The sequence below is a fragment of the Indicator indicator genome, chromosome 12, assembly GCF_027791375.1.
Source record: "Indicator indicator isolate 239-I01 chromosome 12, UM_Iind_1.1, whole genome shotgun sequence".
Taxonomy (NCBI): domain Eukaryota; kingdom Metazoa; phylum Chordata; class Aves; order Piciformes; family Indicatoridae; genus Indicator; species Indicator indicator.
Window position 1 is genome coordinate 24,827,706 of NC_072021.1, and position 27,266 is coordinate 24,854,971.

The 27,266-nt window shown below is 42.1% G+C and overlaps 1 protein-coding gene across 1 annotated transcript; it reads left to right on the forward strand.

The window, feature by feature from the left end:
* NBN (nibrin) lies at positions 1-26,050 on the forward strand. The gene is made up of 16 exons (XM_054385511.1): positions 1-31; positions 1,801-1,934; positions 4,139-4,284; positions 5,539-5,698; positions 7,082-7,185; positions 12,581-12,698; positions 13,427-13,617; positions 14,150-14,250; positions 15,702-15,840; positions 16,887-17,150; positions 17,438-17,909; positions 19,824-19,895; positions 21,283-21,438; positions 21,963-22,076; positions 22,625-22,674; positions 26,020-26,050. Exons 1-16 carry the CDS (start codon positions 1-3, stop codon positions 26,048-26,050), a joined length of 2,283 nt encoding a protein of 760 aa, XP_054241486.1.
* The last annotated feature ends 1,216 nt before the right edge of the window (positions 26,051-27,266 follow it).

Consider the following 27,266-nt stretch of genomic DNA (forward strand, 5'->3'; position numbering starts at 1 on the left):
ATGTGGAAGTTGGTGCCCACCGCAGGAAAAGGTGAGGGAGCGCCAGATCCCGCCACCGCTCGGGCCGCCGGCCCTTGCCCGCCCCGGCCTCCGTCTGCGCGGATTCCCGGGCCGGGGGTGGTGCATGGCCCCAGGCTCGAGTCCCTCACATGCGGCGGGTAGGCTGGAAACTGCCGGCCAGGCCGTGCCTTGGGATGCCGAGGTGTCCCGGCTCCAGACGCTGGCGCTTCGGCTTCCGCTGGCGTCTCTGGGCGGGCTTGCTTGTCTGCGCTCCCGGGCTAAGCTGCATTGGTCCGGTGCGGACCAGTCGCTCCGGGCGCTCTTACACGGCTGAGCTTCCCGTTTGTCCCTTCAGCACTTGCAGGCCATAACCGTGCGAAGCCGTGTGGGGTGTCTATAAGCGCTACTGCAGACGGTCGAGCAGGTCACAGAGAGCTGCTTTTAAAATACGTGAGAACGAGGCAGAAGTCAACCTCGTGAGAGTCTCCTTGAGAAAAAGATCTTTAAATATTATGTTGATGTTTCAAGGACCAGTGTTGAACTTAAGACATCAGGTTGTTTCTTGGATTCAGAGTTTTGAACCTGAATGGCTGCTACACCTTTTCATCATCAGTTTCCGTATCCAAAGGAGCTTTGAAACATCAGTAGGATTGATCATAGATGTCATATAATAGACAAATTCCTTCTTGACTTAGATATATTCTGTGTAACAAACAGTCCTGTCACAAGTGCACCTACTCTTTATTTTCTAATTCATTGAGAGTGAATTTTGGATGTTTAGTTAATCTAGTGGCAACAGAACTTAATCCCACTGAAATGGACTTAATTATCTCTTAAGATCTTTACCATCAGGGTAGTGGAACACTGGAACAGGTTGCCCAGTGGGGTAGTTGAGGCCCCATCCCTGGAGATATTCAAGGGCTCGACAGGGCTCTGGGCAACCTGATCTAGTGGAGGATGCCCCTGTTTACTGCACAGGGGGTTGGACTAGATGACCTTTGGAGGTCCCTTCCAACCCAAACCATTCTATGATGCCATGATTACTGCCTGGGAAACCTGAGCAAGAGCCAAAGCACTGGTATTGTAGTTGTATTCAGGCTGATATTTTCTGTATAGTTCATGTTTGAGAATTTTATTTGCTCAGATAAAGTTTAATCTGTAAACATGTTATCAAGAAAGAATTCTGGTTCTGTTGACCAAAGGGTATCATACACCTTTTGGATGCAGTAAAGACATTCACTGAAAAGCTATCATGTGAGCTAGATGACAGATGCCAAGAAGCAGCTAAGGCATAGGTTGGATACTGCTAAGTATCAGTTTTATTTTCATTGCAGATCTCCTTACATTCATTAGGAGGACATTTTCCTCCTAGCCTTTTAATAGGTTGCATAGATAAATTATGCACTCTCAAAAAATTGTGTACCGTATGTTTTGGAAAAACTATTCTCCACAGTGGTTGTGGTTTTCTTTTCCTTCTATGTGTAACACCTAATCTTCAAGAAGTAATACAAGAGAAAAGATAAGCAGCAAAATATTAGTAAAAAATGCTTGAAAAAAGTGTACTGCCACGTCTGCAACTGCTTTGTTTGTCTTAAAATGTATCATTTTATAATGGACAAAGGGAGTAGGGAAGAAAGAGATTTTGTCCATAAACTAAATGCATCATACTAATCAGCCTAATATATGATGCATTACAAAACCGAGTTTCAGATATACCATGAACTGAGTGTTTCCTAAGTTCTTTGTGTGTTTTGGAGTTGCTTGTAAATCGATGCCTTTCTGTTTCTTGTTTATTTCCAGGAGAGCCTTACCGGCTTTTGAGTGGCACAGAATATGTCGTTGGACGCAAGAACTGTGCCATTTTGATTCAGGATGATCAGTCCATCAGTCGAAGTCATGCAGTTCTGACAGTAAGCCAGCCTGAAACAACCCCTGTAAGTAGCCAGCATTTTTAAGTGTTATCAATCAACTATGTGGATAATTCAGTCTGCCATGACCATACATGCTCTCACTGGTGTTTGATGATTGGAGTAGAAGATCACCTGTCTTCCTGTCTCGTCTTAATCTTGGCTTGCCAGGTTTTTTTCTTTCTTAGGATTACTTGCCTCTGTTGAAAAATGTAGTGGTATAGTTAGAATCATAGAATCATAGAATCAGTCAGGGTTGGAAGGGACCACAAGGATCATCTAGTTCCAACCCCCCTGCCATGGGCAGGGGCACCTCACACCAAATCAGGCTGGCCAGAGCCTCATCCAGCCTGGCCTTAAACACCTCCAGGGATGGGGCCCCAACCACCTCCCTGGACAACCCATTCCAGGCTCTCAACACTGCCATGGTGAAGAACTTCTTCCTCACGTCCAGCCTGAATCTCCCCACTTCCAGCTTTATTCCATTCCCCCAAGTCCTATCACTACCTGATAGCCTAAAAAGTCCCTCCCCAGCTTTCTTGTAGCCCCCTTCAGATACTGGAAGGCCACAAGAAGGTCACCTCGGAGCCTTCTCTTCTCCAGACTGAACAGCCCCAACTCTTTCAGTCTGTCCTCATAGGAGAGGTGCTTCAGCCCTCTGATCATCCTGGTGGCCCTTCTCTGGACATGTTCCAGCATGGCCATATCCCTCGTGCAGTAGGGGCTCCAGAACTGGATGCAGTACTCCAGGAGGGGTCTCACCAGAGCTGAGCAGAGGGGAGAATCACCTCCCTTAACCTGCTGGCCACACTTCTCTTGATGCAGCCCAGGCTCTGGTTGGCTTTCTGGGCTGCAAGTGCACACTGACAGCTCATGTTGAGCTTCTCATCCACCAGCACCCCCAAGTCCCTCTCCTCAGGGCTGCTTTCTAGCCAGTCACTGCCCAGCCTGTATTTGTGCTTCTACCAGTCTAAGTTCCCTTTTATTCCAGAGTGAAGATTCACTAGGAATTTGTATTGAATTACTCATAGCAGGAAATTAATGTGATGAAATCTCATTACATATACAAGTTTTAGGCCTTGGTTCTGGAAGGTGCTCAGTTGTCTTAGTGCAGGCTTAGTTTGTGTTTCATTCCGTGTCATTGTTTCTGTATTTGCTCAGGGAACTGAGAACAAAAATGTCCCAAGGAGAATTAGCAAGCAGCAATTTACTCTCGCTTATGGCCATGGTGGTACTATCACTTATGGCTGTGGTGGTAGGCTGATGGTTGGACTTGATGATCTTAGAGGTCTTTTCCAACTAAAACAATTCTGTGATTCTATGTTGAAGCCAGTCACTAGGAATTTCATTTATGTAACTGTATACAGAATTTGGAATGAAATAGATAAAATTTTACTTCTTTTTTTAATACTGCAAATAGTTTATAACTGTGTAGAACATTTCATAAAAACAGGCTGACAGTGTTCCCCTTGGCTTGTGAACCATTTGGGGAACAGGCCTGTGTCCAATCTCTTCTCAAGATGTGTTGGTGTCCCTTTGTCCTGCTGGTGTCCCCATGCCCTGCAGCTTGTGGAAGTCCAGCAGTGCTTGTGTAAGTGAGGGAAAGTGACTTGGCTACCTATGCTAGAGCTGAATGTTACGTACAAGCACCAATAATAAATCTCAGAACCTTACTGAATTGCACTAGCAGTGGCTTTGGGCCAGTGGAGGATTGCCTCTCATAGAATCATAGAATCATAGAATCAAGAAGGGTGGAAGAGACCTCAAGGATCATCGAGTCCAACCTGTCACCCTAAACCTCATGACTATCTAAACCATGGCATCAAGTGCCATGTCCAATCCCCTCTTGAACACCTCCAGGGATGGTGACTCCACCACCTCCCTGGGCAGCACATTCCAATGGCTAACCACTCTCTCTGGGAAGAACTTTCTCCTCACCTCCAGCCTAAACCTCCCCTGGTGCAGCTTGAGACTGTGTCCTCTTGTTCTGGTGCTGAGTGTAAGAAACACAAAGGTTCTGAAGCTAAAAATCTGTATGTTTACCCTCTGTCTTCTGGTTTTAACTATGAAGGAATAATAATTGCACACAGCCAGCCTCTTTGTCCAAAGTCTTTACTTACAATGGTGTTTTGGGGGGCCTTTTCTTATTTATCTGTTGCTTTGATCCATATTGGTAGTAACCTGTTTCTGATAAAACTTACTCTGATAAACTTACATTTGTTTATTTTCAGACCCAGTCTCTCTCAGTCCCTGTATTAACAGTAAAGGATACATCTAAGTATGGTACCTTTGTTAATGGATCAAAACTTAATGGTGCTTCAGTGTCTTTGCAGTCTGGTGACAGAATCAACTTTGGAGTCTTTGAGAGCAAGTTTAGGTAAGTGCTTTGATTATAAAATATCAAGTAGAAGATCACAGTGTCTGAGAAGAGTATTTTTGCACATCATACAACTTGGCAAGCAATACAGCAATGATGAGTTTTTAGAAAGCAGAGGAGATAAGTAATGTTTTGCCTATGTTCCATACCTGCTTCTGTGATAGTTTTTCATTACATATTTTTATAACATAATTTATTTTGACACCAAGAGATTAAAATTGTTCATAGCCAGTCAGTGGCATTTTAGAAGATGTTGTATCATGTACAGTGAGTGTTTTGGGGCTTTCTTAGGCAAAGAACACAATCTTAAAACAGATATGGCTCTAAAGAAGGGAGGAACATTTAGGGTAGGGAAAGAGCTTGTCTGAACCCATGTTGGCTATTGGCAATGTAACAAGAAAAGAACTGAGAGGGCTGGAGGATGCCTTGTGCAGCATTAGCCACTGAGTGCTGCTTGCTGTGGCATGTGGCTGTTTTCTTCAGTGAACACAAACTGCTAATGCTTCACATTTAACCTAGCAATCAGATACATTGTGACTGTCGTACCAGAAAGATTATTTAAATTTCTTTCTGCTTTGCAGACTGAAGCAAATCAAATCATGGAATTTGTAATTCCCTGTTGTAGATCTATGAATACAAATAGGCTTTTATCAAGGGTGATGGCAGTGTTAGGAAAAGAAAATCTTACTTGAACTTGTACTCCACGACATCTTTTTAAATGCTGATCTGTTCATGGACTGTTCTGTTGAGCATGCTTTTGCCTTTGGAAGCACACGGCTCAGTTTCTTCTGATATTCCCTGACCCTGCACTCTGCATAGATTCATGGATTGTTTTGGGTTGGAAGGGACCTTAAAGATCATCTAGCTCCAACCCCCCTGCCATGGCAGGACAGCTTCCAACCTGGCCTCATCCAGCCTGGCTGTGAACATCTCCAGGGTTCTCCATTCTTGCAGCAGCAATTCTGTGTGATGTTTGTGAAAGACCCAGAAGTCCTCCAGAATTATTTCTGACCTGAAATCAAAATGTGGTTCATTTTTCTGAACAAAAATCAGTGCTTATTTGGGAAATTTTAAAGCACAGTCTCTGATCCAGGTAACAGTTATGGAGGGGAGGGGTGGAGTAGTTTGTTGTTTCATTTCCTTTTCCCCATCCCAGGTTTCCCTGAGACACAAACGTGACATTCAGGTTAACTCTGTCATCATAATGGTTGGCTGAAATAACTAAAGCAATTCTGTTCTGCTTTTTTTTTTCAGAGTAGAGTATGAACCTTTGATTGTCTGTTCCTCATGTTTAGATGTTGCTCAGAAAACTACTTTAAATCAAGCCATCCAGCAGCTTGGAGGTCATGTAGTGAATGAATGGACAAAAAACTGTACTCATCTTGTAATGGTATCAGTAAAAGTTACTGTTAAGGTATGCTGAGCTTTTGCATATTGATGGTGCTGCTTTGCAGCTTCCCTAAAAACCTGAATGAAGTTCTAGGTCTGATCCAGATTTTCCTCTGCTGTGAAGCCAACTCATCCTTTTCTGGATTTAGGAGGAGGCATATGGAAAGGGTAGTGGTCAACAGCTCAGTGCCTGGGTGGGGATGGATGACAAGTGGTGTCACTCAGGGGTCTGTATTGGCACCAATACTGTTTGGTATTTTTATTGACGATATCAACAGCACCCTCAGCAAGTTTGCAGATGATACCAAGCTGAGTAGTGCAGTTGATAAGACTGAAGGACATGATGGGTACCATCCAGAGGGACCTGGACAGGCTGGAGAGGTGGGCTGAGGAGAATCTCTTGAGGTTCAATAAGGCAAAGCACAAGGTCCTGCAACTAGGTCGAGGCAATCCTTGATATCAGTACAGACTGGGGGACAATGAAACTGAGAGCAGTTCTGCAGAAAAGGACTTGGGGACAGATGAGAAGCTGAACATGAGCAAAATCACATCCTGGGCTGCATCAAAAGAACTGTGGCCAGCAGGTCAAGAGAGACGATTCTGCCTCTTTACTCTGCTTTGGTTACACCTCATCTGGAGGTACTGCGCCCAGCTCTGGAGCCCCCAACATAAGAGAGACATGGACCTGCTGGAGTGTGTCCAGAGGAAGGCCACAATGATGATCAGAAGTCTCGAACACCACCTGTGAAAAAGTGCTGAAAGAATGGAGGTTGTTCAGCCTGGAGAAGAGAAGGCTCTGGGGAGACCTCACAGCTACATTTCACTCTCTGAAGGGGACTCTAGAGGAAGGCTGGGAAGGGCTCTTTAGAAGGGCTTGTGGTGATAGGATGAGGGACAGTGTTTTGAAACTGGAGCAGGGTAGATTTACGTTGGACATAAGGGAGAAGTTCTTTGCAAAGAGAGTGGTGTAATACTGGAACAGACTTCCCAGGGATGTGGTTGAGGCCCTGTCCATGGAGGCATTCAAGTTCAGCCTCAACGTAGCCCTGGGCATCCTGATGTAGTAGGAGGTGTCGCTGCTGACTGCAGGGGGGGTGGACGAGATGCCCTTTGAGGGCCCCTTCCAACCCAATGCAATCTGTGAATCTGTGAAAGCAAACCAAAATTGCCAGGTTTGAAGACTTACAGATTTTCATCAGTCGCCTTGCACATCTTCCTAACGTTTGTCGAAACAGCAATTAAAATCCAGGCTGGTGGAAGCAAAACTGTCCTGGTTTTCAGTAGCAAAATCCAGTATCAATCTGTTTGTGATGTTTTTCACATCTAAGATCTTGAAAAGCTAATGTCAATTGAACCATATCCTACCTGACCTTTTCCCATACAGTAAACATATTTTCTGTCTTTGCAGACTATATGTGCTTTGATTTGTGGTCGACCCATTATAAAACCAGAGTTTTTTGTTGAATTAATCAAAGCTATCCAGTCCAGGCAACAGCTCCCAAATCATGAAAAGTAAGTATTGTATTTTCTGTGTCACAGAATTAAATTTCTGGGATTTAGATTATCTATGCATTTACCTGATCATGTTTGCCAGAAGATGTGATTTACAGTAACTTCATTTGTGGAAGAATGCTTACTATGACACACAATGTAATATTCAGGCAACTTTCTTGCTCTCATCCCTAGAGTTATACAATGAGCTCTTGGAATAGGTTATATGGTTAGAGGCATTAGTTGCTCTAGACAGGAACTTGTTTTGTTGATGCATTTTAAGCAACATTTAAGCTCTTTTGGGAGTTGATACATTAAAATAAATTATCTTTTTATAAAAGAAATTATGTCAAGCTTATTTCATTATGCAGACACATTTTCCCAGTACACAGTTAGTTACTGAGTTTACTGTAAACTTTGGTTAAAACCATGTTGAATTCCATGAAATAGAGATTTTTAATTATCTGTTAAGTGGTGAACTGAAACTTATGTGCATTGGGAAATAAGCTGTGAAGAAGAAAAGGAGTCACTGCTGGTGTTAGATATTTGTGGACACACATACATATGTATATATTAGGACATAGAGAAGGACCTTGGAGTCCTGGCTGATAATAAATTATCCATGAGACAGCAATGTGCCCTGGTGGCCAATAAAGCCAATGGTATACTTAGGTGCATTAAGAAAAGTGTCCAGCAGGTCGAGGGAGATTCTCCTCCCACTCTGCTCAGCCCTGCTTAGACCACATCTGGAGTATTGTGCCCAGTTCTGGGCCCCTCAGTTCAAGAAGGACCTCAGGGAGCTGCTTGAATGAGTCCAGCACAGAACCACCAAGATGCTGAAGGGAGTGGAAGGTCTCCCTTATGAAGGAGCTGGGTCTCTTTTGCTTGGAGGAGAGGAGCCTGAGGGGTGACCTCATTCATGTTTATAAGGATGTGAAGGGTGAGTGTCAGGAAGATGGAGCCATGCTCTTCTCAATGACAGGACAAGAGGCAGTGGGTGGAAACTAGAGCACAGGAGGTTCTGTGTGACCATAAGGAAAAACTTTTTCACTGTGAGGGTGACAGCACTGGAACAGGCTGCCCAGAGAGGTTGTGGAGTCTCTTTCTCTGGAGACACTCAAAACCACCTGAATGTGTTCCTTTGTCACCTACTCTAGGTGATCCTACCCTAGCAGGGGGTTGGCCTTGATGATCTCTGGAGGTCCCTTCCAACCCCTAATAATCTATGATTTTACATTGTTCTATAAGGACTTGAGAAAACTAAGCTAACTATTTAGATTCCTCTCTGAAGTAGCAGACATGAGGTTTTCTGGCAGTTTGGGGATTTTTAAATACAGGTAGTAGAAGCCATCAAAAGGAAGCCCTAGGTTGTGCAATCTGAAGTTTGCTTGGTGTAACATTACCTAGGGGTAAGGCTGCTGTTTCTCTCTGTTACAGCAACAAATGAACAGTGCCTTGGGCTCTTGAAACCTTGGTGCATGTTGTCTGCTTCTGTAATACAAAAGTAGCAGTATAACTGAGCTGCTAAGTGCTCCCTGATATAGAACCAGAGGGATATGTTTCCTTCTTTTAAATATTTTTGCTACCTATTTAAGGCCCTCCAAGGAATTGAGCTGACTAAATGTTAGTGACACTGACAGTATATCCATTATGTAACTTTCAGAGAGTTCTGCATCAAGCTAAAAGAAACAGCTGGGGTAATAAGCAGCTCTATATTTAAAATAATTACAGTATTTTAAATAGGTGATATTTTTAAGGTGTACCTTGTGGGAAGAGATTGAGAATTTACTTAGCAACTGTTTGCATTCAATTTCCAAAGGTGCTTTTGACTTTCACAGGGAATCTTTACATTGTTAATTGTAGCTAGAACTGGTACATCCACAAGACACAAGCCACCATGGGGTGATAGTAGTTTGGGTATAGAATAAGAAAGGTATAATGATGTGGTAATACAAGGTGACACTTAATTAAATTTTGATCACTACTGTAGGTCTGATCCCAAAAATACCTTATGGAAATACATCTTAAAAAGAAACAACTTCTTTTTTTGTTTGTACTAAGACTATAAAGAACTGCAAACCTGCAGTTTGCTTGTGAATGTGAAAGTGGTGCTTCTTACTTGAGGCTTTTTGTGAAGTGCTGGAACGTGTCCAGAGAAGGGCCACCAGGATAAGCAGAGGGCTGGAGCACCTCTCCTATGAGGACAGACTGAGAGAGTTGGGGCTGTTCAGTCTGGAGAAGAGAAGGCTCTGAGGAGACCTTCTTGTGGCTTTCCAGTGTCTTAAGGGGGCCTAAAACAAAGCTGGGGAGGGACTTTTTAGGGTATCAGGTAATGATAGGACTAGGGGGAATGGAATAAAAATAGAAGTGGGTAGATTCATGTTGGATGTTAGGAAGAAATTCTTCACTGTGAAGGTGATGAGACACTGGCACAGGTTGCCCAGGGCAGTGGTAGAAGCCCCATCCCTGATGTTTTTAAGGCCAGTCTGGATGTGGCTCTGAGCAACCTGAACTAGTATGAGGTGTCCCTGCCCAGGGCAAGGGGGTTGCAACTGGATGATCCTTGAGGTCCCTTTCATCCCTAACAATTCTATGATTGTATAAGTGTGTTGCCCCAGTCCTCTGGTTCTCTCTGATAACCTAGGCAAGAAAGAACAATAACTGAAGATTTCACTAACAGCTGCATAAGCTCAGTCCTGTATGGAATAATGTCTTTTATTACAGCTTTGAGAAAGCAGGAAAGTAACAGAGCCTTTAGCAGAAACTCATCAAGAATTAAAATCTGTTTGTTGAGCAATTCAAGACTGTAGAGGGTCTTTTCTGGATAATGGTGTTGCTGTTCAGAGCTTATGGGGAGAGAGCACTTCAGAATCCTAAGATGGAAAAGGACTGTATTGCCTTGTGACCTTAGATCAGCATTGGATTAGAGTTTCAAAGGAAAATCAAAGGTTTCTTTGAGGAGGAGATAATCAAGCAAAGTTTCCTGCTGAAATTAAAAATGCAGGCATTTGAAATGTATTTATAGAGAAACTAGTGCAGTTTCAAAGTAATGCAAACTGCTGTTTCTCCCTCTTTACTCATCCTTTGGTCTTTAAAGATTACTTTGCCCCCTGTATTTGACTTAGGTTAATAACTGTCTCTACAGGACTCAGTAACAGAAGTCTTCTGGCCTGATAACTGTAATCTGAGTTGTTCTGTTTCTTAAAATTAGTAAACCTTATCACTATTTTTGTAACTTTGCAATTTGAACAGGTTACTGAAACTGATTAAGCACTTGTGTTTGGAAACCTGATCGTTTCAGGTTGGTTAATTTCCATTGTGTACATAAAGCTTCGGGAACTGTTTGTGAAGAACTCAAAATTAACTCTGATTATAACCTAATTTTAGTCTATCATAACTGAATTACATATTTGGGTGCAGCAGAAATTTTACATGCTTATTCTTGTATTCACCCATAAGTACATGGATATTCACAGTGTCTGAGGAATGCTTATGTTTACAGGTGGTGCATTTTTTTCAGAGGATTTCAGTATTGCATGGAGCGTGTTTCTTGCTTAGAAAGGGTTCTAAACAAGTGCAAGGTTCTGCACCTAGGTGGGGGCAATCCTTGATATCAATACAGGCTGGGGGATTATGAAATTGAGAGCAGCTCTGCAGAAAAGGTGCTGGTGAAAGAAAAGTTAGACATGAGCCAACAATGGGCACTTGCAGCCCAGAAAGCAAATCACATCCTGGGCTGCAAATCACATCCTGGGCTACAGCAAAACAAGCATGGCCAGTAGGTCGAGAGAGGTGATTCTGCCACTTTACTCTGCTGTGGTGAGACCTCACCTGGAGGACTGCTTCCTGCTGTAGAGCACCCAACACAAAGAGGGACATGGACCTGCTTCAGCCACCAAGGTGGTCAGAAGGCTGGAGCACCTCTCCTGTGCAGACAGGCTGAAAGAATTGGGGCTGTTCAGCCTGGAGAAGAGAAGGATCTGGGGATACCTTATAGCTACGTTTCACTATCTGAAGAGGACTCCAGAGGAAGGCTGGGGAAGGGCTGTTTAGAAGGGCTTGTAGTGACAGGACAAGGGGTAGTGGTTTGAAACTGCAGCAGGGTAGATTTTAGGTTGGACATATGGAAGAAGTTCTTTACAATGAGAGTGGTGTAATACTGGAACAGGCTGCCCAGGGATGTGGTTGAGGCCCTGTCCCTGGAGGCATTCAAGTTCATCCTCAATGTAGCCCTGGGCATCCTGATGTAGTTGGAGGTGTCCTTGTTGACTGCAGGGGAGTTGGACGAGATGCCCTTTGAGGGTCCTTTCCAACCCAATGCAATCTGTGAATCTTAATTTTTATATAAATTAAAAAAAAAAAAAGACCATGTCTGTGAGTATGTATGGAGATATGCATTATATTATATTGTGCACACACAGATCTATATATATATGTGCATTATATTACACCAGATCTTGGGAGTCTGGTGCAGCATCTTTTTTTTTTTTCCTTTTTTTGTTGTTTTTCTTCTCATAGTATGGGGAGGATGTGTAATCAGCAGTCAGAATCAAGATAAGTAGTTCTCTGATCAGCCAGAGTATGTACATGAACTGCTGTGTGGGTACAAGTGTAGTGTAATTAAAATCCACCTATAGTCTCCCTACTTTATGGCATGTTCCTTCACCTTGCTCTATCAGAACTGCTGTAGTAGTACACATATGGATCACAGATCTTGTAAATACTGTCCTGAAATTAGCACTTAGATGCTTGTCTCAACTCTGAAGGCTTTATATAGTGTGGACATGGCATCACTAACTGGAGCTGAGATCACAGCCAGTGACAAAAGTGAGAGCTTCAGGGCTTCTTTTTAATCTGTCCCCCATCTGAACTCCTGGCTACTTTGCTTGTTTTGGAGAAAACAACTGAGAATCTGCAGGGTGAATCAGTTCAGCTTTCTATCCCACCCACAAGAAAAGTATACCTGATTTTCTGTCATATTAGTAGGTTCCCATCTAGTGTGGTGGTACACAATTTCTTGGTCCAGCAGAAGAGGGGTGGTGCCTGTCCCCACCTGAAGAGTAGAGGAAACAAGATGATTACTTTTGTGTGGAGTTTTACTATTAGCTAGAGTAAGTGCAGTCTGGATTGTCAGTACTGTTAGTGGAGAATGTGGATCTGTGTGGATGGATTGAATACATTTCTAAGAGTGCTGCCCTCTTGCTTGCTGAAGTAGAAAGTCTCAGTCTTAGGCACTGAGCAAATGGAGGCTCCGTTTCTTCTAAATAAGCCCTTGAAAAAACAACTTATGTAAACAGTTTTAACAGAGCAATGCACCCTTTTTGACATCAGAGCTTTACTTTAAACCAGCAAGGACTGTGAGTCAATACTGATAGGTAAATCTGAATTTTGCAGCTTTCACTTTCTGTTCTTGCAGCTTTTATCCTCCAGTCGATGAGCCTTCCATCAGCACTGACAAACTGGATTTGTCTGAGCGGCATGAAAGGAGAAGAATATTCAGTGGAAAAACCTTTGTATTTCTAACTGCCAAGCAGGTAATAGGACTTTAGATTGCAAAAATTTTGCAGGGGTGGCTAAGCACAGGTTCTGTTCTCCATGAAGTCACACCCATTCTCAATTCAGGAGAGGAGGATTTCTATGTATTTATCTTACTACAACACGATGGCCTAAGCAAGGTGAAATACAGGGGGAGAAGAGAGAAGGGCCAGGAGGATGATCAGAGGGCTGGAGCACCTCTCCTATGAGGACAGGCTGAGAGAATTGGGGTTGTTCAGTTTGGAGAAAAGAAGGCTCCAAGAAGACCTTATTGTGGCCATCCAGTATCTGAAGGGGGCCTACAAGAAAGTTGGGGAGGGACTTTTTAGGGTGTCAGGTAGTGACAGGACTGGGGGGAATGGATCTAAGCTAGAGGAGGGCAGATTTAGATTAGATGTCAGGAAGAAGCTCTTCCCCATAAGGGTGGCAAGACACTGGAACAGATTGCCCTGGGAGGTGGTAGAAGCCTTGTCCCTGGATGTTTTTAAGGCCAGGCTGGATGTAGCTCTGGGCAACCTGGTCTAGTGTGAGGTGTCCCTGCCCGTGGCAGGGGGGTTGGAACTAGATGATCCTTGGGGTCCCTTCCAACCCTGACAATTCTGTGATTCTGTGAAACAGAAAACATCACATCTGCACTAGCATAACACTTACTACTGATTGTTCATTATATTGATACTGCTAGACTGAATATATATATTTTTTTTTTTAATTTGCATTCTCTTTTTAGCACAACACACTGGGGCCAGCAGTTACTCTTGGAGGAGGGGAAGCAAAGTTGATGACAGAAGGAGAAAAAGAGACATCTTTACTAGCTTCTCCTGAAGTTTGTGTTGTAGATGTGGGAATGACAAACTCTCAGACCCTGGTATCTGACTCCATGAGAAACTGGACTGATTCTGTGCTGGCTGTCTTGAAAAGGTGCAGCTTTGTTCTCTTGTACAGCAGTAACTTCAGAATTTCATATTTTAACAGTAGGATGCTTATAAAGAGGGCATTTTTTTCATTTCTTTTAAGTATTTAGCATTGTAACTAAAATTTGAATCAGGAAAGAGAGTACTTGGCAGTTCTGTCAGAATTTAATAGTTTTGGGTTTGGTTTTTTTTTGGTTGGTTGGTTTTGTGGAGTGGTTTTTTTGAGGATCCAATTCTACAGCAATTGTAGTGAAGCTGCTTTGAAGTTACAGACAGCAAGTGTGGTTTAGTTTTTGTTCCTGTTATTTAAAATAATTTAAAAATTAATATATTCTAAGAATAGAAAATAGATCTTCTATAATTTTTCAATAAATATTTATATCATGAAAATGTGAGATGGCACCTCGAGGTTGGCTGGCTTCTTGCTGTCTAATTCTGTACATACAGTGGTACTGAAGAACAGCTTCTGTTAATGACAACCAATTTTTGTTTTGGTGGTGCTTTGTTTTATTGTCTTTATTTCATTTGTATGTTAACAGCAAGGATCTCAGGCCTATTCCCGAGGCTGAAATTGGACTGGCTGTTATCTACATGTCTACAGAAAAATACTGCAACCCTCAGATGCAGCCTGATAACAGAGGTAAATGGAAGAAGGGGAGTAATAAGTTAACAGCATTAAAGAGGCAGTATTTCTTTCTGTACAGGGGCAGCAAATGCATCTTGTTTCCAGTCTGACTGGGTTATGTAAATGGAATATATATCAAGCTTTTAAAGGTAGTTATGTTGACAGTTAATTTGCTAAGAAGGAACAAATGCCATTGTCTGGGAGTTATAAAATGCTTCCATGTGTGCTCTGCAAACCAGAAGGATTGTAAACAAAGCATCTTCCTTTTGAGCTTGTCTCAGAACAACAAATAGCAACATATATAAGACATTCAAGGATGAGGTGTAGGTGTGTCTGTGGGTTATTCCTCTCTAGTAGTAGGAAAAAATAATGTATAAAGAATGTGTTACGTGAAAGGATGATACTGTCATCATAGTCTCAATCAGAATAAGGTACAGGAAGAATGTAAAGGGCTGAGAGATGGCTTGTCATTAACAGGAAATGTTAAAATAGTAAATGTCAGTATCCTTTGATTTGGAAAAGACATAAGTATATGAAGACAAGGACAAGCAAAAGGGCAGTCAGCATAAAAGATGCCCTACTCTTTTACAGAGAAATGATGTGAGTAGCTGAAGAGAGAGCAGCAAATAATGTTTTAAGGCAACCCCCTGACTATGGGGATTAGGAGAAACTGGCTGTGGAAGATTCACAGATTGCATTGGGTTGGAAGGGACCCTCAAAGGGCCTCTTGTCCAACCTCCCCCTGCAGTCAACAGGGACACCTCCAATTAGACCAGGCTGCCCAGGGCCACATCAACTCTGATCTTGAATGTCTCCAGGGATGGGGCCTCAACCACATCCCTGGGCAGCCTGTTCCAGTATTACACCACTCTTACTGTAAGGAACTTCTTCCTTACATGCAACTTAAATCTACCCTGCTGCAGTTTCAAACCATTGCCATTTGTCCTGTCACTATAAGCCCTCCTAAACAGTCCCTCCCCAGCCTTCTTGTAAGGTCCCCTTCAAGTTTCTTCATAGCAAATGTAAGTTCTGCACTATTAGAAATAATGCCCAATATAATAACCACAGTAATAATCACAAATTAGAGACCATCATAAAGCAGTAAATGCAAGGACTTTGTGTTCTGACATTTTGCATAAAATATCTATTGCATGATTTATTGATTACATTATGTCCATTTTGATGTATGATTTCCCACCATGCTTCATCATTATTTAGGCAAAATTCCATGACTTAATGCAGTGGAATATTTGACTAAAACTGGATCCCACAATACAGTCCTTTTAGAACTTTTTCTTTCTTTTTTTTTTTTTTTATTAAATAGATCTGCTTAACCTTTTGACTAGTATTGCTTTAAGAACATTTTACAAAAGCCTTACCTGGTCAGTTACTGATGTGTGATAACACATGCAAAGAAACAGGTTTGGTATTAACCTTTGAATTCTTCTTTTGTGTTGATGTTGCAGCTGCAACTAAAAGTGCTCCTACATCTGCTGCTGTAGGGAGAGCCATTTCTCAGAGTTTGGCTGTGGATGAAACCATAATGCCAACTGCTGCAGATGACAGCACACTATATATACCTGATACAGAGATGGAAGAGACATGGTAAAGTATTCATAGAAATAGTTTCTAAGCTACTGCTTTCAAATAAAGTAGTCTTCTGTGGCAGAGGAACTGTGTCATTGCCATGGACAAGGATATTCAGAGTTATAAACTGCTCTTGGTATCTTGCTGTCACTTGGCTGCAGTGAGAGAGTACCTGCTTTTGAATGGTAAATAGCAAAACATCCCATAGGACCAACCATATCCTGGGCTGCATCAAAAGCAGTGTGACCAGCAGGACAAGGGAGGTGATTCTGCCCTTCTGCTCTGCTCTCATGAGATCCCACCTAGAGCGCTGTGTCCAGTTGTGGTGCCCCCAGCATAGGAGAGACATGCTGCTGGAGCAGGTACAGAGGAGGCCCACAGAGATGATCAGAAGGCTGGAGAACCTCCCTATGGAGACAGGCTGAGAGAACTGGAGCTGTTCAGCGTGGAGAAAAGAAGGCACTGGGGAGACCTTAGAGCAACCTTCCAGGACCTGATGGGGGCCTTCAAGAAAGCCAGAAAGGGACTTTTTACAAGGGTTTGTAGTGATAGGATGAGAGGGAATGGATTGAAGCTTGAGGAGGGCAGATTTAGACTGGAGATTAGGAAGAAATTCTTTCCATTGAGGTTGGTGAGACACTGAAACAGGTTGCCCAGGGAGATTATTGAAGCCCCCTCCCTGGAGGTGTTCAAGTCCAGGCTGGATGAGGCCTTGAGCACCCTGGTCTAGTGGAAGGTGTCACTACCTATGGCATGGGGGGTCAGAACTAGATGATCTTTAAGGTCCCTTCCAACCCAAACCATTCTATGCATCTATGAGTGACTTACATAGCTCAGATACTGCACATATGTTTGGCTGTCTTCACTAGTACAAATTTCGAAGCCATTTCACAATTATAAAAAGGTATTTATCACAGCAGATGGTATGGTTTGGTTTTAGCACACATACATTGTTTATAAGTATGCTCAAAGTACAGGCATAGCTTTTTTAAAAAGTGTGATTCTGCAGTGTGTCTCTGTGGTAACTTGTGGGTTCACCTAATGGTTTTTTACCTCTAATGTAGTATGGAGACAGAAAATACTCCTCAGATGGACAGACGAGGCAGAATGGCTCCGCAGAGTGTGACTGCTGTAAAGGAAAACCCTAGCACAAGTGGCAGTGTAAATGCAGGAGCATCCATATCCAGAGTGAACAGAACATCTGGATTTAGCCAAAAGAATCATCCTGTCTCACCATCTAAAATTTCAGAGGTGGGGAAACCCACTGGGTGTGCTTCACATCACCAGTCCAACTCAATTACAAAGCACTTCCAGGCAGCTAGAAAAAGGTACAGTGAAAATGTTCTTGACATAACTTCCCTTACTGTTACATTGATGCTCTTTCTGTAAAATCACTCTAACTCAAGGGTATACATTTGATTTTAAAACATACCTTGAAAGGGAATTTTTAGGTCAGCTTCCTAGAATGGCAAGCTTTCCTTCAAGGGTACTTACATTCAAATTTCACAATGAAGTCACTAAACCCACAGGAAGCTGTTAGCTTGTGCATGCAGCTGATCATGTTCAGAAAGGCCTTTGTAATTTTTCTTCCTTTTTTAATTCCTTTCTTGCTAAGGGAAAGAGCTGAAGGAGAAGAAACATCTGTAGCCAAACTAGCAAAACTAGAGGAAAGGTCCTCATCTATTTCCAAGGGCACTGGACCTGCAGCTTCATCAGCGTGGAACAGTGAAGCAGAACAGCATCCAAGGGAAAATAACAGCCTGGACCCAAATCCCAATTCTGCATTAGAAGACAAAGGTATAAAGCTTACGAGGAACAGTGGCAAGCTAGCAAGTGACAAAACAGACACTAGAACTGTTTCTAGTGAAAAGCATGCACCAGTGAAGAGAAAGGAGTTAGATGATTTAGCTGAAGACATAGAGACACTAGAAACTGTCTTTGGAAGTGCAGAGCTAGACTGGGACGATCAAATGACAGATCATGGGCAGGAGCCTCAAGGAACTGTACACAAAAAAAGATGTTTGGAAGCCAAAGGAAGCAGTATTCAAGAAGTAAATATAAAACAGAGAGAGAAGGATAAAATACTGGTAAGTTGTATTCTTCTCACATGCCTAATCTTGACATTTACAGCTGTGTTAGGAGGACGCAGGTAGGTCCTTCAAGAATGAGGCTGCTTGCTTACAGGAACTGGCTTTAAACAGTTTGTTTGCTTAAACCTCTCAAATCACTGAACTAAAAATTGAGACAATTCACAGATTGCATTGGGTTGGAAGGGACCTTCAAATGTCATTTTGTCCAACCCCCTGCAGTCAGCAGGGACATCTCCAACTATATAAGGCTTCCCAGGGCCACATCAAGTCTGATCTTGAATGTCTGATCCATGTCTCTCTTGATATATCTGCTAGATGTGAACATCTGTCTAAATGTTTTTCATTCTTCAGGGCATTGTTTCTTTGTGAATTGAAAGTGGCTTGTGTTCAAAAAGTTCTCCTCTTGAAGTATGTAGAAAGCAGAATATATGCCCTGGTGAGACCCCACCTGGAATATTGTGTCCAGTTTTGGGTTCCCCAATTCAAGAGACAGGGATCTGCTGGAGAGAGTCCATCAGAGAGCTATGAGGTTGATTGGAGGACTTGAACATCTCTGCTATTTTACTTATTTTACTCAAAAATAAAATATCCTCATTCTTAAAATTGTAAAGTGTGTGAGGATTATTTGTAACAGAACCCCCCTGGAATACTGTGTCCAGTTTTGGGCTCCCCAATTCAAGAAACAGGGATCTGCTGGAGAAAGTCCATCAGAGAGCTATGAGGCTGATTGGAGGACTTGAACATCTCTGCTGAGAGACCTGGGGCTATTTAGTCTGGAGAAGAGAAGGCTGAATGGGGATCTGATCAATGTCTATAAATATCTGAGGGGTGGGTGTCAAGCTGAAGGTGCCAGGCTCTTTTTGGTGCTGCCATAGGACAAGGAACAACAGGTACAAGCTGGAACAAAGGAGGTTCCACCTCAACATGAAGAGACAGTTCTTTATGGTGAGGGTGATGGAGCACTGGAGCAGGCTGCCCAGAGAGGTTGTGCAGTCTCCTTCTCTGGAGACTTTCAAAACCTGCCTGGATGTGTTCCTGTGCAGCCTGCTCTGGCAGGGAGGTTGTTTGCGATGATCTCTGGAGATCCCTTCCAACTCCTAACATTCTGTGATATCTCTAGTCCAAGAAAAATTTTTCATGGTGTACGTTGGGTTAATTATAATGGTGGTTTTTATACTAAAGTAATAATGGTATTACCTTTATGTAGTGAATTTTTCTGAAGAAACCTGGAATTGATTTCTTCTATTGAACACCACAGTAGTGTCCAACGTTTCTCAAGTCACAATCTCTAAGTGTTAGATGAAAGATTTATTAAAAATCCTGTATGAGGCAATTCCTCTTAAAAAACCCAGACAAACAAAGCCAGGCAAAAGCAACCAAACCAAAACCCAACCAACCAAAACCCCAAAACACAGCTTTTCATTAGCTTTCTTCTTTATTTCTCTAAGTAAACTGAGTAATTGACTCAATCTACAGATCACATAAAGCTGATCTGTTGGGGTTTTTTTGTTGGCGTGTGTTTGTTTGTTTGTTTGTTTTTTCAACAACTAAAGGGCAAATCTGGTTTTAAACTATAGGAGGAAAACAACCTGTGGAATACTTTCCTGTCCTACTAATGAAATGCTACTTTTTATATTCAAAAGCTTTTACACTATTTTCCATAACATGGCAAGACTTTGAAATTTGTACACATGGACAAAACTTGCTACTGGTATGAGAACTTAAAAAAAAAAAACAACAACAAACCCAAACCAACCAAACAAAAAAAACCCAAGCTAGCAACGAAAACCACAAGAAAAAACTGAGAATGTAATAGTGATTTTTTTTTAATAGAAAAACTTACCAGTTTTAGGTAATAAAAGTTGCATTTTAATTTCAGTTATACACTTTAAATAATTTTTAATCAAATAGAAAGAAGAGGACCTTGGAACAGTTCTAACTTCAGAAATGAAGAGTGAGATGAAGGAAGAATCATCAGTCTTGGTAAGAAACCAGTTAAAGTTTCAGCTGCAACCTTTGAGAAGCATTGAGAAAATGTATGAAGTTTAGCTTTCAAGAACATAGTATTTGTGGATCCTCTTTCAGAATAGATGAGGTTCTGAAGATTGCACTCCTTGAAACAATCACATGTGACTTTGAATAGTAAAGGCCAGCTTATTTACTGGCTGGAAAAGACAGAGCAAGCTCTAGTTCATCTGCATGCTTTTGTAGTGGCATTTGGGTGATGACTGAAAGGACAGAAGCATGATGTAAATCCTTCAATGCACTTAATGCTTGTCCTGATGTTTTTGTTAGGTCACTGCTTAAAGGCCAGACAAGAACTCTTGTCTTTGTCTTCTCTAAGGAGATCACAACTAGAGTGGAAGAGATGGACCAGAAAAAGAGATGTAACATACAGTGATTGCCAGTAAATAGCATGTGCTAAGTTTGCTATAGGTGGGAAGAATAAAAGCAGGAGGGGAGGATTGCTGGGAATGGCAGGGAGGCACAGAATCAGAACAGGCTAGATAAAACTGGAAGGGAAAGATTCCAGAAAAGTTAAGCAGAGTGTAGCCCATCAAAAAGAGGCAAGTTAAAGCCTTCTTGCACACATCCAGAAAACAGTCCAAGAAGAGGGAATGCTGTGCGGATAATACCAATGTGCAGGGTGAGCTCAGGTTAAGGGACTTTGATGCAAAACAACTGTACTGCATCTGGGCTGGAGCTGTCCATGAAGATATTTTAATATTACTTATGAGCTCTTGTCCTGCACCCAGACTTCCATGTAGGTTTAGCCCCAAGCAGTGAAGTGTGTCTGCAAACTTGCTGGCATATGAGCATTCTCATGCACAAGAAAAAGTTGCTTGATTGATCAGGTCCATCTTACAGCCCTAAAGTTGGCCTAAATGGTAAATCTGTAGGTTAGAATTGAGGTGGAGATGTTCAGCTTTGTCTTCCATGGTGTTAGCTGGAGTTTCTATTAGAGTAAGCATGCTTAATTAAATGCCTCCAAGTAAGAGACGAGGTGGAGAGAAGTAATTCTTGGATATTTAAAAAAAAAATATAAATAACATCTTGAAGCAAAATGCTAGTGAAATGAGGTATGCTGCTGTCCTTATTATGACAGTTCTTAATGCTCATATCTTTCCAAGAGATGCAAATATGAGATAAATGTACTGATCTCCCAGCTCTATTGGTAGTGTATATAAGGAGGCTGTGAAGTACATCCACCTTCTTGGCTTGTAGCACTGCTGCTGTTTCCCCTCACCTTTTGCAATCCTAATTTTTGCCTCAGCTGTGCTGAAGCTAATTTCTCTCTTTCAAGTTCATACTGTTGGAGATGCTGGTTGTCTGGATCTGAAGTGATCCTTCCTTTTTCTTCCCACACAAGAATCACAGTGAACTGCAAGATGATTCCAAGAATCTTCCTAGCAGACTTCTGCTGACAGAGTTTAGGTCACTGGTTGTCAGCCATCCAAGACAGAAGAGTCAACTTACTGAAGACACCAGCTGTGGGGGGAAGAAAAACTTCAAGAAGTTCAAGAAGGTTGGTGTGGATGTGGCATGGTCACAAGGTGGCACTATTTAAAAATACTAAGAAGCAGTCCCAGTAGAAATCTTAGGCTGCCAGAGTTGGGGCTGTTCAGCCTGGAGAAGAGAAGGCTCTGGGGAGACCTTATAGCAGCCTTCCAGTACCTGAAGGGAGCCTGCAAGAAAGCCAGGAAGGGACTTTTTACAAGGGCTTGTAGTGAGAGAATGAGAGGGAATGGGTTGAAGCTTGAATAGATATTAGAAAGAAATTCTTCATGGTGAGGTTGGTGAGACACTGGGGCAGGTTGCCCAGGGAGATCATTGAAGCCCCCTCCCTGGAGGGGATTCTTTTTGCTTCTTTCTGTAAATGGTATTTTCCCTTCCATTTCTTTTAAATGTGATCTCTGATAAATATTATTCCAAGGAAAACTGACTTTCTTGCATGGTATCTGAAGAGACTTTCTGAATTTGTTAAAATGGACCTCTCACTTGCAGTGTGCTTGCCTTCTATAGTAACTGTAAGAATTTCTTGCCTCACAGGTAGCTTATCCAGGGGCAGGACAACTTCCATACATTATTGGAGGATCAGATCTGATTGCTCACCATGCTAGAAAGAATTCAGAGTTAGAAGAGTGGTTAAAGCAAGAAATGGAGGTAAGGAATACATATTTATTTGTGAAATAAAAAATTGGCCACACATGCTCACAGAAACATGCACATTAGAAAAGTTAATGAAAGTTAGAGGTTAGTGGTAAGGTTCATCTTTTTTATGAATATTTGAATTCTTTTTCATGCAACATTCAGTCAGAAGTACTGATTTAAAGCAAAATCAGTAACTGAAGGAGATTTTTTTTTTTTAATAAGCAAAATAAGCATTATGGAAACTTCTAGTTTCCAAAACTGTGAGTGGGAGCTAGGAGAAACCTTTACATGGTTAGCTGTGCTCAAATTGTTACAGAGTACAGTTGATATTTCACTTATTCCAGGAAATATTTCTTCACTGGAAGAGTTATCAGACATTGGAATGGTCTGCCCAGGGCAGTGGTTGAGTCACCATCCCTGGAAGTGTTTAAGCAGTGTGTGGACCTGGTGCTTAGGGACATGGTTTAGTGTTGACCCTTCAGTGTAGGAATATCTTGTCCTTCTCCTTTGTTCATTAGCTTCACCCTCAACATATGTATTGAATAAACTTCTTTTCTCAGGAGCAGAACCGGCATGCAAGAGAAGAATCACTTGCTGATGATCTCTTTAGGTAAGAGTTTAGTGTTTGTGCTTAGAAAATGTATATTTTATGCATCACATCCTTTTGGGGGGGGCAAATTTCAATTTTACAAAAGACTGCTTTGACTGTTCTTTTCCAAATTCCATGTATTCCTCTGTATGGAATATACCCAAAATGACTCAACAACTTTTTATGCTTTAAACTTTCGATTTCATTCAGACTTGCTACAGTTTTTCAGTAAGACCTTTCTTGAACCAAAATATGGCTATTTCCTGGCACAAGCTTGGTTGTCACAAAGCTGGAATTGATTCTGGGGTCAAGCTTTGTACTATTAGGGTTTGCTAGAGTCTGATGAATCATAGAATGGTCTGGATTGGAAGGGACCTCTGAAGGTCGTCTAGTCCAACCCTTTCTGCAGTAAGCAGGGGCATCCTCGACTAGATGAAGTGTTTTGATCTTACAATTAAGTCTGAACTGTGAAGGAAAAGGATGAGGCCTGGTACATTTTCATTCCTTTGTCTTGCCTCTGCTGAGTCACTTGGGGGAGCTAAAGCAACAGAGTACTGGTTCTGTGGGAGAGTGAGTGGCAGGAGTGCTTTCCTTCTCTTGTTTTAAATTTTAATTTAATTTAATTTAATTTAATTTAAATTTTTGAAGTAGTGATTTTCAGAATTCAAAACGAATATTTTTTTTAACACCCTAAGTAATTCCTTCAGTACCACTCCTGTCTCCCTCATCATCGAGACATTAAACTGCTTTCAAACCCATTTACAAGTCAAGAACTTCTAGGCTTTAATTTCATTAGACACTCCCTCAAATCCCAGATTATTGGTGTTCAGACAGAGGAGAGGAGGCATTTTGACACTGGTTGTTCTGTGCACTTGACAGTTTAGCAGAGTTGTTATTTCTGTCCTAATCAGTGCTTATACCCCAGGAGACTGAAAGATTTCATTGGTAGGTCCAGGTTCACCTTGGCTGTTTGCCATTGCTTTTTGCCTTCACTCATTACATTTGCCTCTAGAACGCAGCCTGGTACAGCAGTTTCAGCAATACCCTTCACTTTAATTGTCTGCTGCTTTCCCTAACCTCTTCTGATTAAGTTGATTTCCTGTCCTGTTACTTTCACCTGTCATCCTAATTTAATGCTTTATAACCACTTTTTAATTAAAAGCAATTCTAAGCCTGAACGGTTCAGTACCTGAAGAAGGCTTACGTGAAGGCTGCAGAGGCCTGCAGTGATAGGACCAGGGGCAGTGATTTGAAATTAGAGAAGAAGGAATTTAGGCTGGATGTTAGGAACAAGTTCTTTATCATGAGGTTGGTGGAACACTGGAACAAGTTGCAGAGGGAGGGAGTTGAGGCCCCATCCCTGGAGATATTCAAGGTGAGGCTTGACAAGGCTCTGAGCAACCTGATCTAGTGGAGGATGTCCCTGCTGACTGCAGAGGGGATTGGACTAGATGACCTTTGGATGTCCCTTCCAACCAAACCATTCTATGGTTCTGTAGGCCAAGTTTGCCACTTGGGTCTGTTTAGCTTGGAGGAGACTGAATGACCTTACTTGTGTTTATAAATATGTGAAGGGTGAGTGTCAGCAGGACAGAGCCAGGCTCTGCTCAGTGGTGTCCAATGATAGGGCAAGGGGCAGTGGGTGCAAGCTGGAGCAGAGGAGGTTCCGTGTGCACATAAGGAAACACTTTTCCACTGTGAGGGTGATAGAGCACTGGAATAGGCTGCCCAGAGGGGTTGTGGAGTCTCCTTCTCTGGAGACATTCAAAACCACCTGAATGTGTTCCTGTGTGGCCTACTCTAGGTGATCCTGCTCTGGCAGGGGGGTTGGACTAGGTGATCTTTCGAGGTGCCTTCCAACCCCTAACATTCTGTGACTCTGATTTCTTTCAAAGGATGCAAATTTAAATTTTGCCAGAAGCCTGAGTCGTACAGCAACAGCAGTGACTTCTAATACCTTTCCAGTTATGTGGTGATGTAATTTGGCTTGCAAGTTGTCACATTTTCCTGTCTAAGCAAAAAAAGGTCTTGATGAATGCAAGCAGAATTAGTGGAAGTAAAGCTGGCTGATCAGTCAGCTGTGACCGCAAGGCATTCACGCGTGAATACAAAACACATCAGAACTGCAAAGAAGTGACACAGGATTTGGGGAGATGAAGCACAGATGAAGAGGAAGAGAAAGCCAAGGGACAGCCTTGTCAAGCAGAGCCAGTCTAAGCCTAGTGCAGTAAATTAGGTAACTTCAGTACATCCAGAAAGTAGATGTAAATTGCTGAAAATCAGTCAGAAGCTGTATAAAGGGGAAGGCAAGGCAAGGAACTGCTGTATGTAGGAGTAGGAAGGAGCAGAAGGATTTTGCCTGAGTTGTGGCCAAGTGTACATGGCTGTGAATAGGCACTGCCCCACTCCCCTCCTTCTTTTTCTTTTTTACTGGTGGGGTTTTTTTTTGGTAAGGGATAGTTGGAATAGTAAAGGCTTGGAGAAACTTGGCCGTGCATCAGTTTTAAAGATTTTGAGTAGTTAGGAAATCAGTGAAAGTTTTCCTCAAGGTTATTTGTAGTCCATGCACAGGTTCTAGCTTCTGCATCCTTCAGTCACATTGTAACCACTGCAGTTAATTGTAGAAGTGCAGCCTGAACACCAATCAGTCCCTTGTTGTGAACATACAATCACAGAATGCTAGGAGTTGGAAGGGACCTCCAGAGATCAAGTCCAGCCCCCCTGCAAAACATAACCACTTAAAGCAAGTCACACAGGAACGCATCCAGGAGGGTTTTGAAGATCTCTAGAGGGGACTCCACAATCTCTGGGCAGACTGTTCCAGGGCTCTGTCACCCTCACAGTAATACACTTTTTTTCTCATGCTGAGATGGAATTTCCTGTGATTGAGTTAGCATCCATTGCCCTTTGTCCTATCCCTGGGTATCACTGAAAAGAGACTGGCTTCATCCTCCTGACAGCCACTCTTCTGATATTTGTAGACATTAATATGGTCCCCTCTCAGCCTTCTCCAGACTAAACAGAGCCAGGTCTCTCAGTCTTTCCTCCTAACAGATGTTCCAGTCCCTTAACCATCCTGATAGCTCTCTGTTGAGCTCTCTCCAGTAGTTCCCTGTCCCTCTTGAACTGGGGAGCCCAGAACTGTTTGTAGTATTCCAGATGAGGTCTAACTAGGGCTGAGTAAAGGGGAAGGGGAACCTCCCTCGGCCTGCTGGACACACTCTTCCCAATGCACCCAAGTATACTGTTGGCCTTCTTGGCCACCAGGGTACATTGCTGTCCCATGGATAATAACTTCTTTACATCACATTGCTAATTCTGAGTAAGTTTTACTTGTTTGTGACAAATGTTCTTTTTCTGTTGCAGATATGATCCTAATGTGAAAAGGAGAAGATAAATTGCGACCTGAATTTGCAGGGACTCTATAGCAAAATCTGCTTTCTGTTCCTTAGGTTTGCTGGTTGGAGTATGCAATTTATACCTGGCTGTGACCATTTGAGTTACCTATTCCTGGAAAACTTGTTTTCAAGTCTTGCTTGTATTAAAGAAAAAGAAAAGTTTCTTTCACTGCTTGGTGCTTACAGATTGTATGTTTTCAAGACCTTAGCATTATTTGCTTCAGAGTAGTGCTCAGTGAAATATCACAGATCCTTGGGATTTCTTTTTAGGCTGTTTATTTCTAACATTTGCTTAGCAGTGCTGTTTGGAGATTTAAAAAAAGGAAGTTAGCTTCAGGCTTTTTTTGTTTTCAACAAGGCTTTGTTAATTAGATTTTTCTCTATTGACAATTTTGTCCTGAAGTGGAAATTTTTGAAGACTCCATGAATAAGTTAGATTAAAGTTTAATTTTTTATCTGAGTAAACAAGTATTTAATATTGCTGTGGTCAACCTTCTTCCTATTTTTGAAGCTGGTGACATAAGATTATTTTTAGCCAGCCCCCAATTTTGTGTGGTGACAGGTTTGAAATGGATGTTTACATTCTAAAATTCAGTGATTTTTGCCCTGTTGTGTCTTAAATTCTTTAATATTTGTTTGAACAGCTTACAGTTAGACTAGAAACACTCTTAAAAAATCATTTCTGCAGCAGCAACAAGCATTTTTATTTTGGTGTCTTGGACAGCAGAAAAGAGGCCAGTGCAGGTTCTCTGCCTGTTTCCTTTCCTTTCCAAACAGAAAAGAGCTGTTTCACTGTTTAAATTCTGGTATAAATGATGTTTCATATTCTGTAATTGTTTTTATTGTAATAAGACTCAACTTAGAGGAAGAGGAGACTGAATTTGATAGATTCTGGGAGTCAGGTTGGAGGAGGGACAGGGGAGACACTGACAGACCACTCCCAAAATAGGACTTAAAAAGACTTCTACAAAACTGGTTGGAAGATGGAGGGTAGTTTCCCTGGAAAATGCAATAAAATAAAACCCAAATGAACAAAGTACCCAAAAAAAAAAACCCCAACCCCAAACCAACCAACAACACCAAAAAAAGCCCACTTGAAAGGTCTAGATCTAGAGGTAGAGAAGCTGAAGGACTCTCCTTGCTCTTGGAAATATTTGTTATCCAGTTTTCAGTGAAACCAATGAGCTTTGAAAAGGAGAAAAGGAAGTTAAGTTG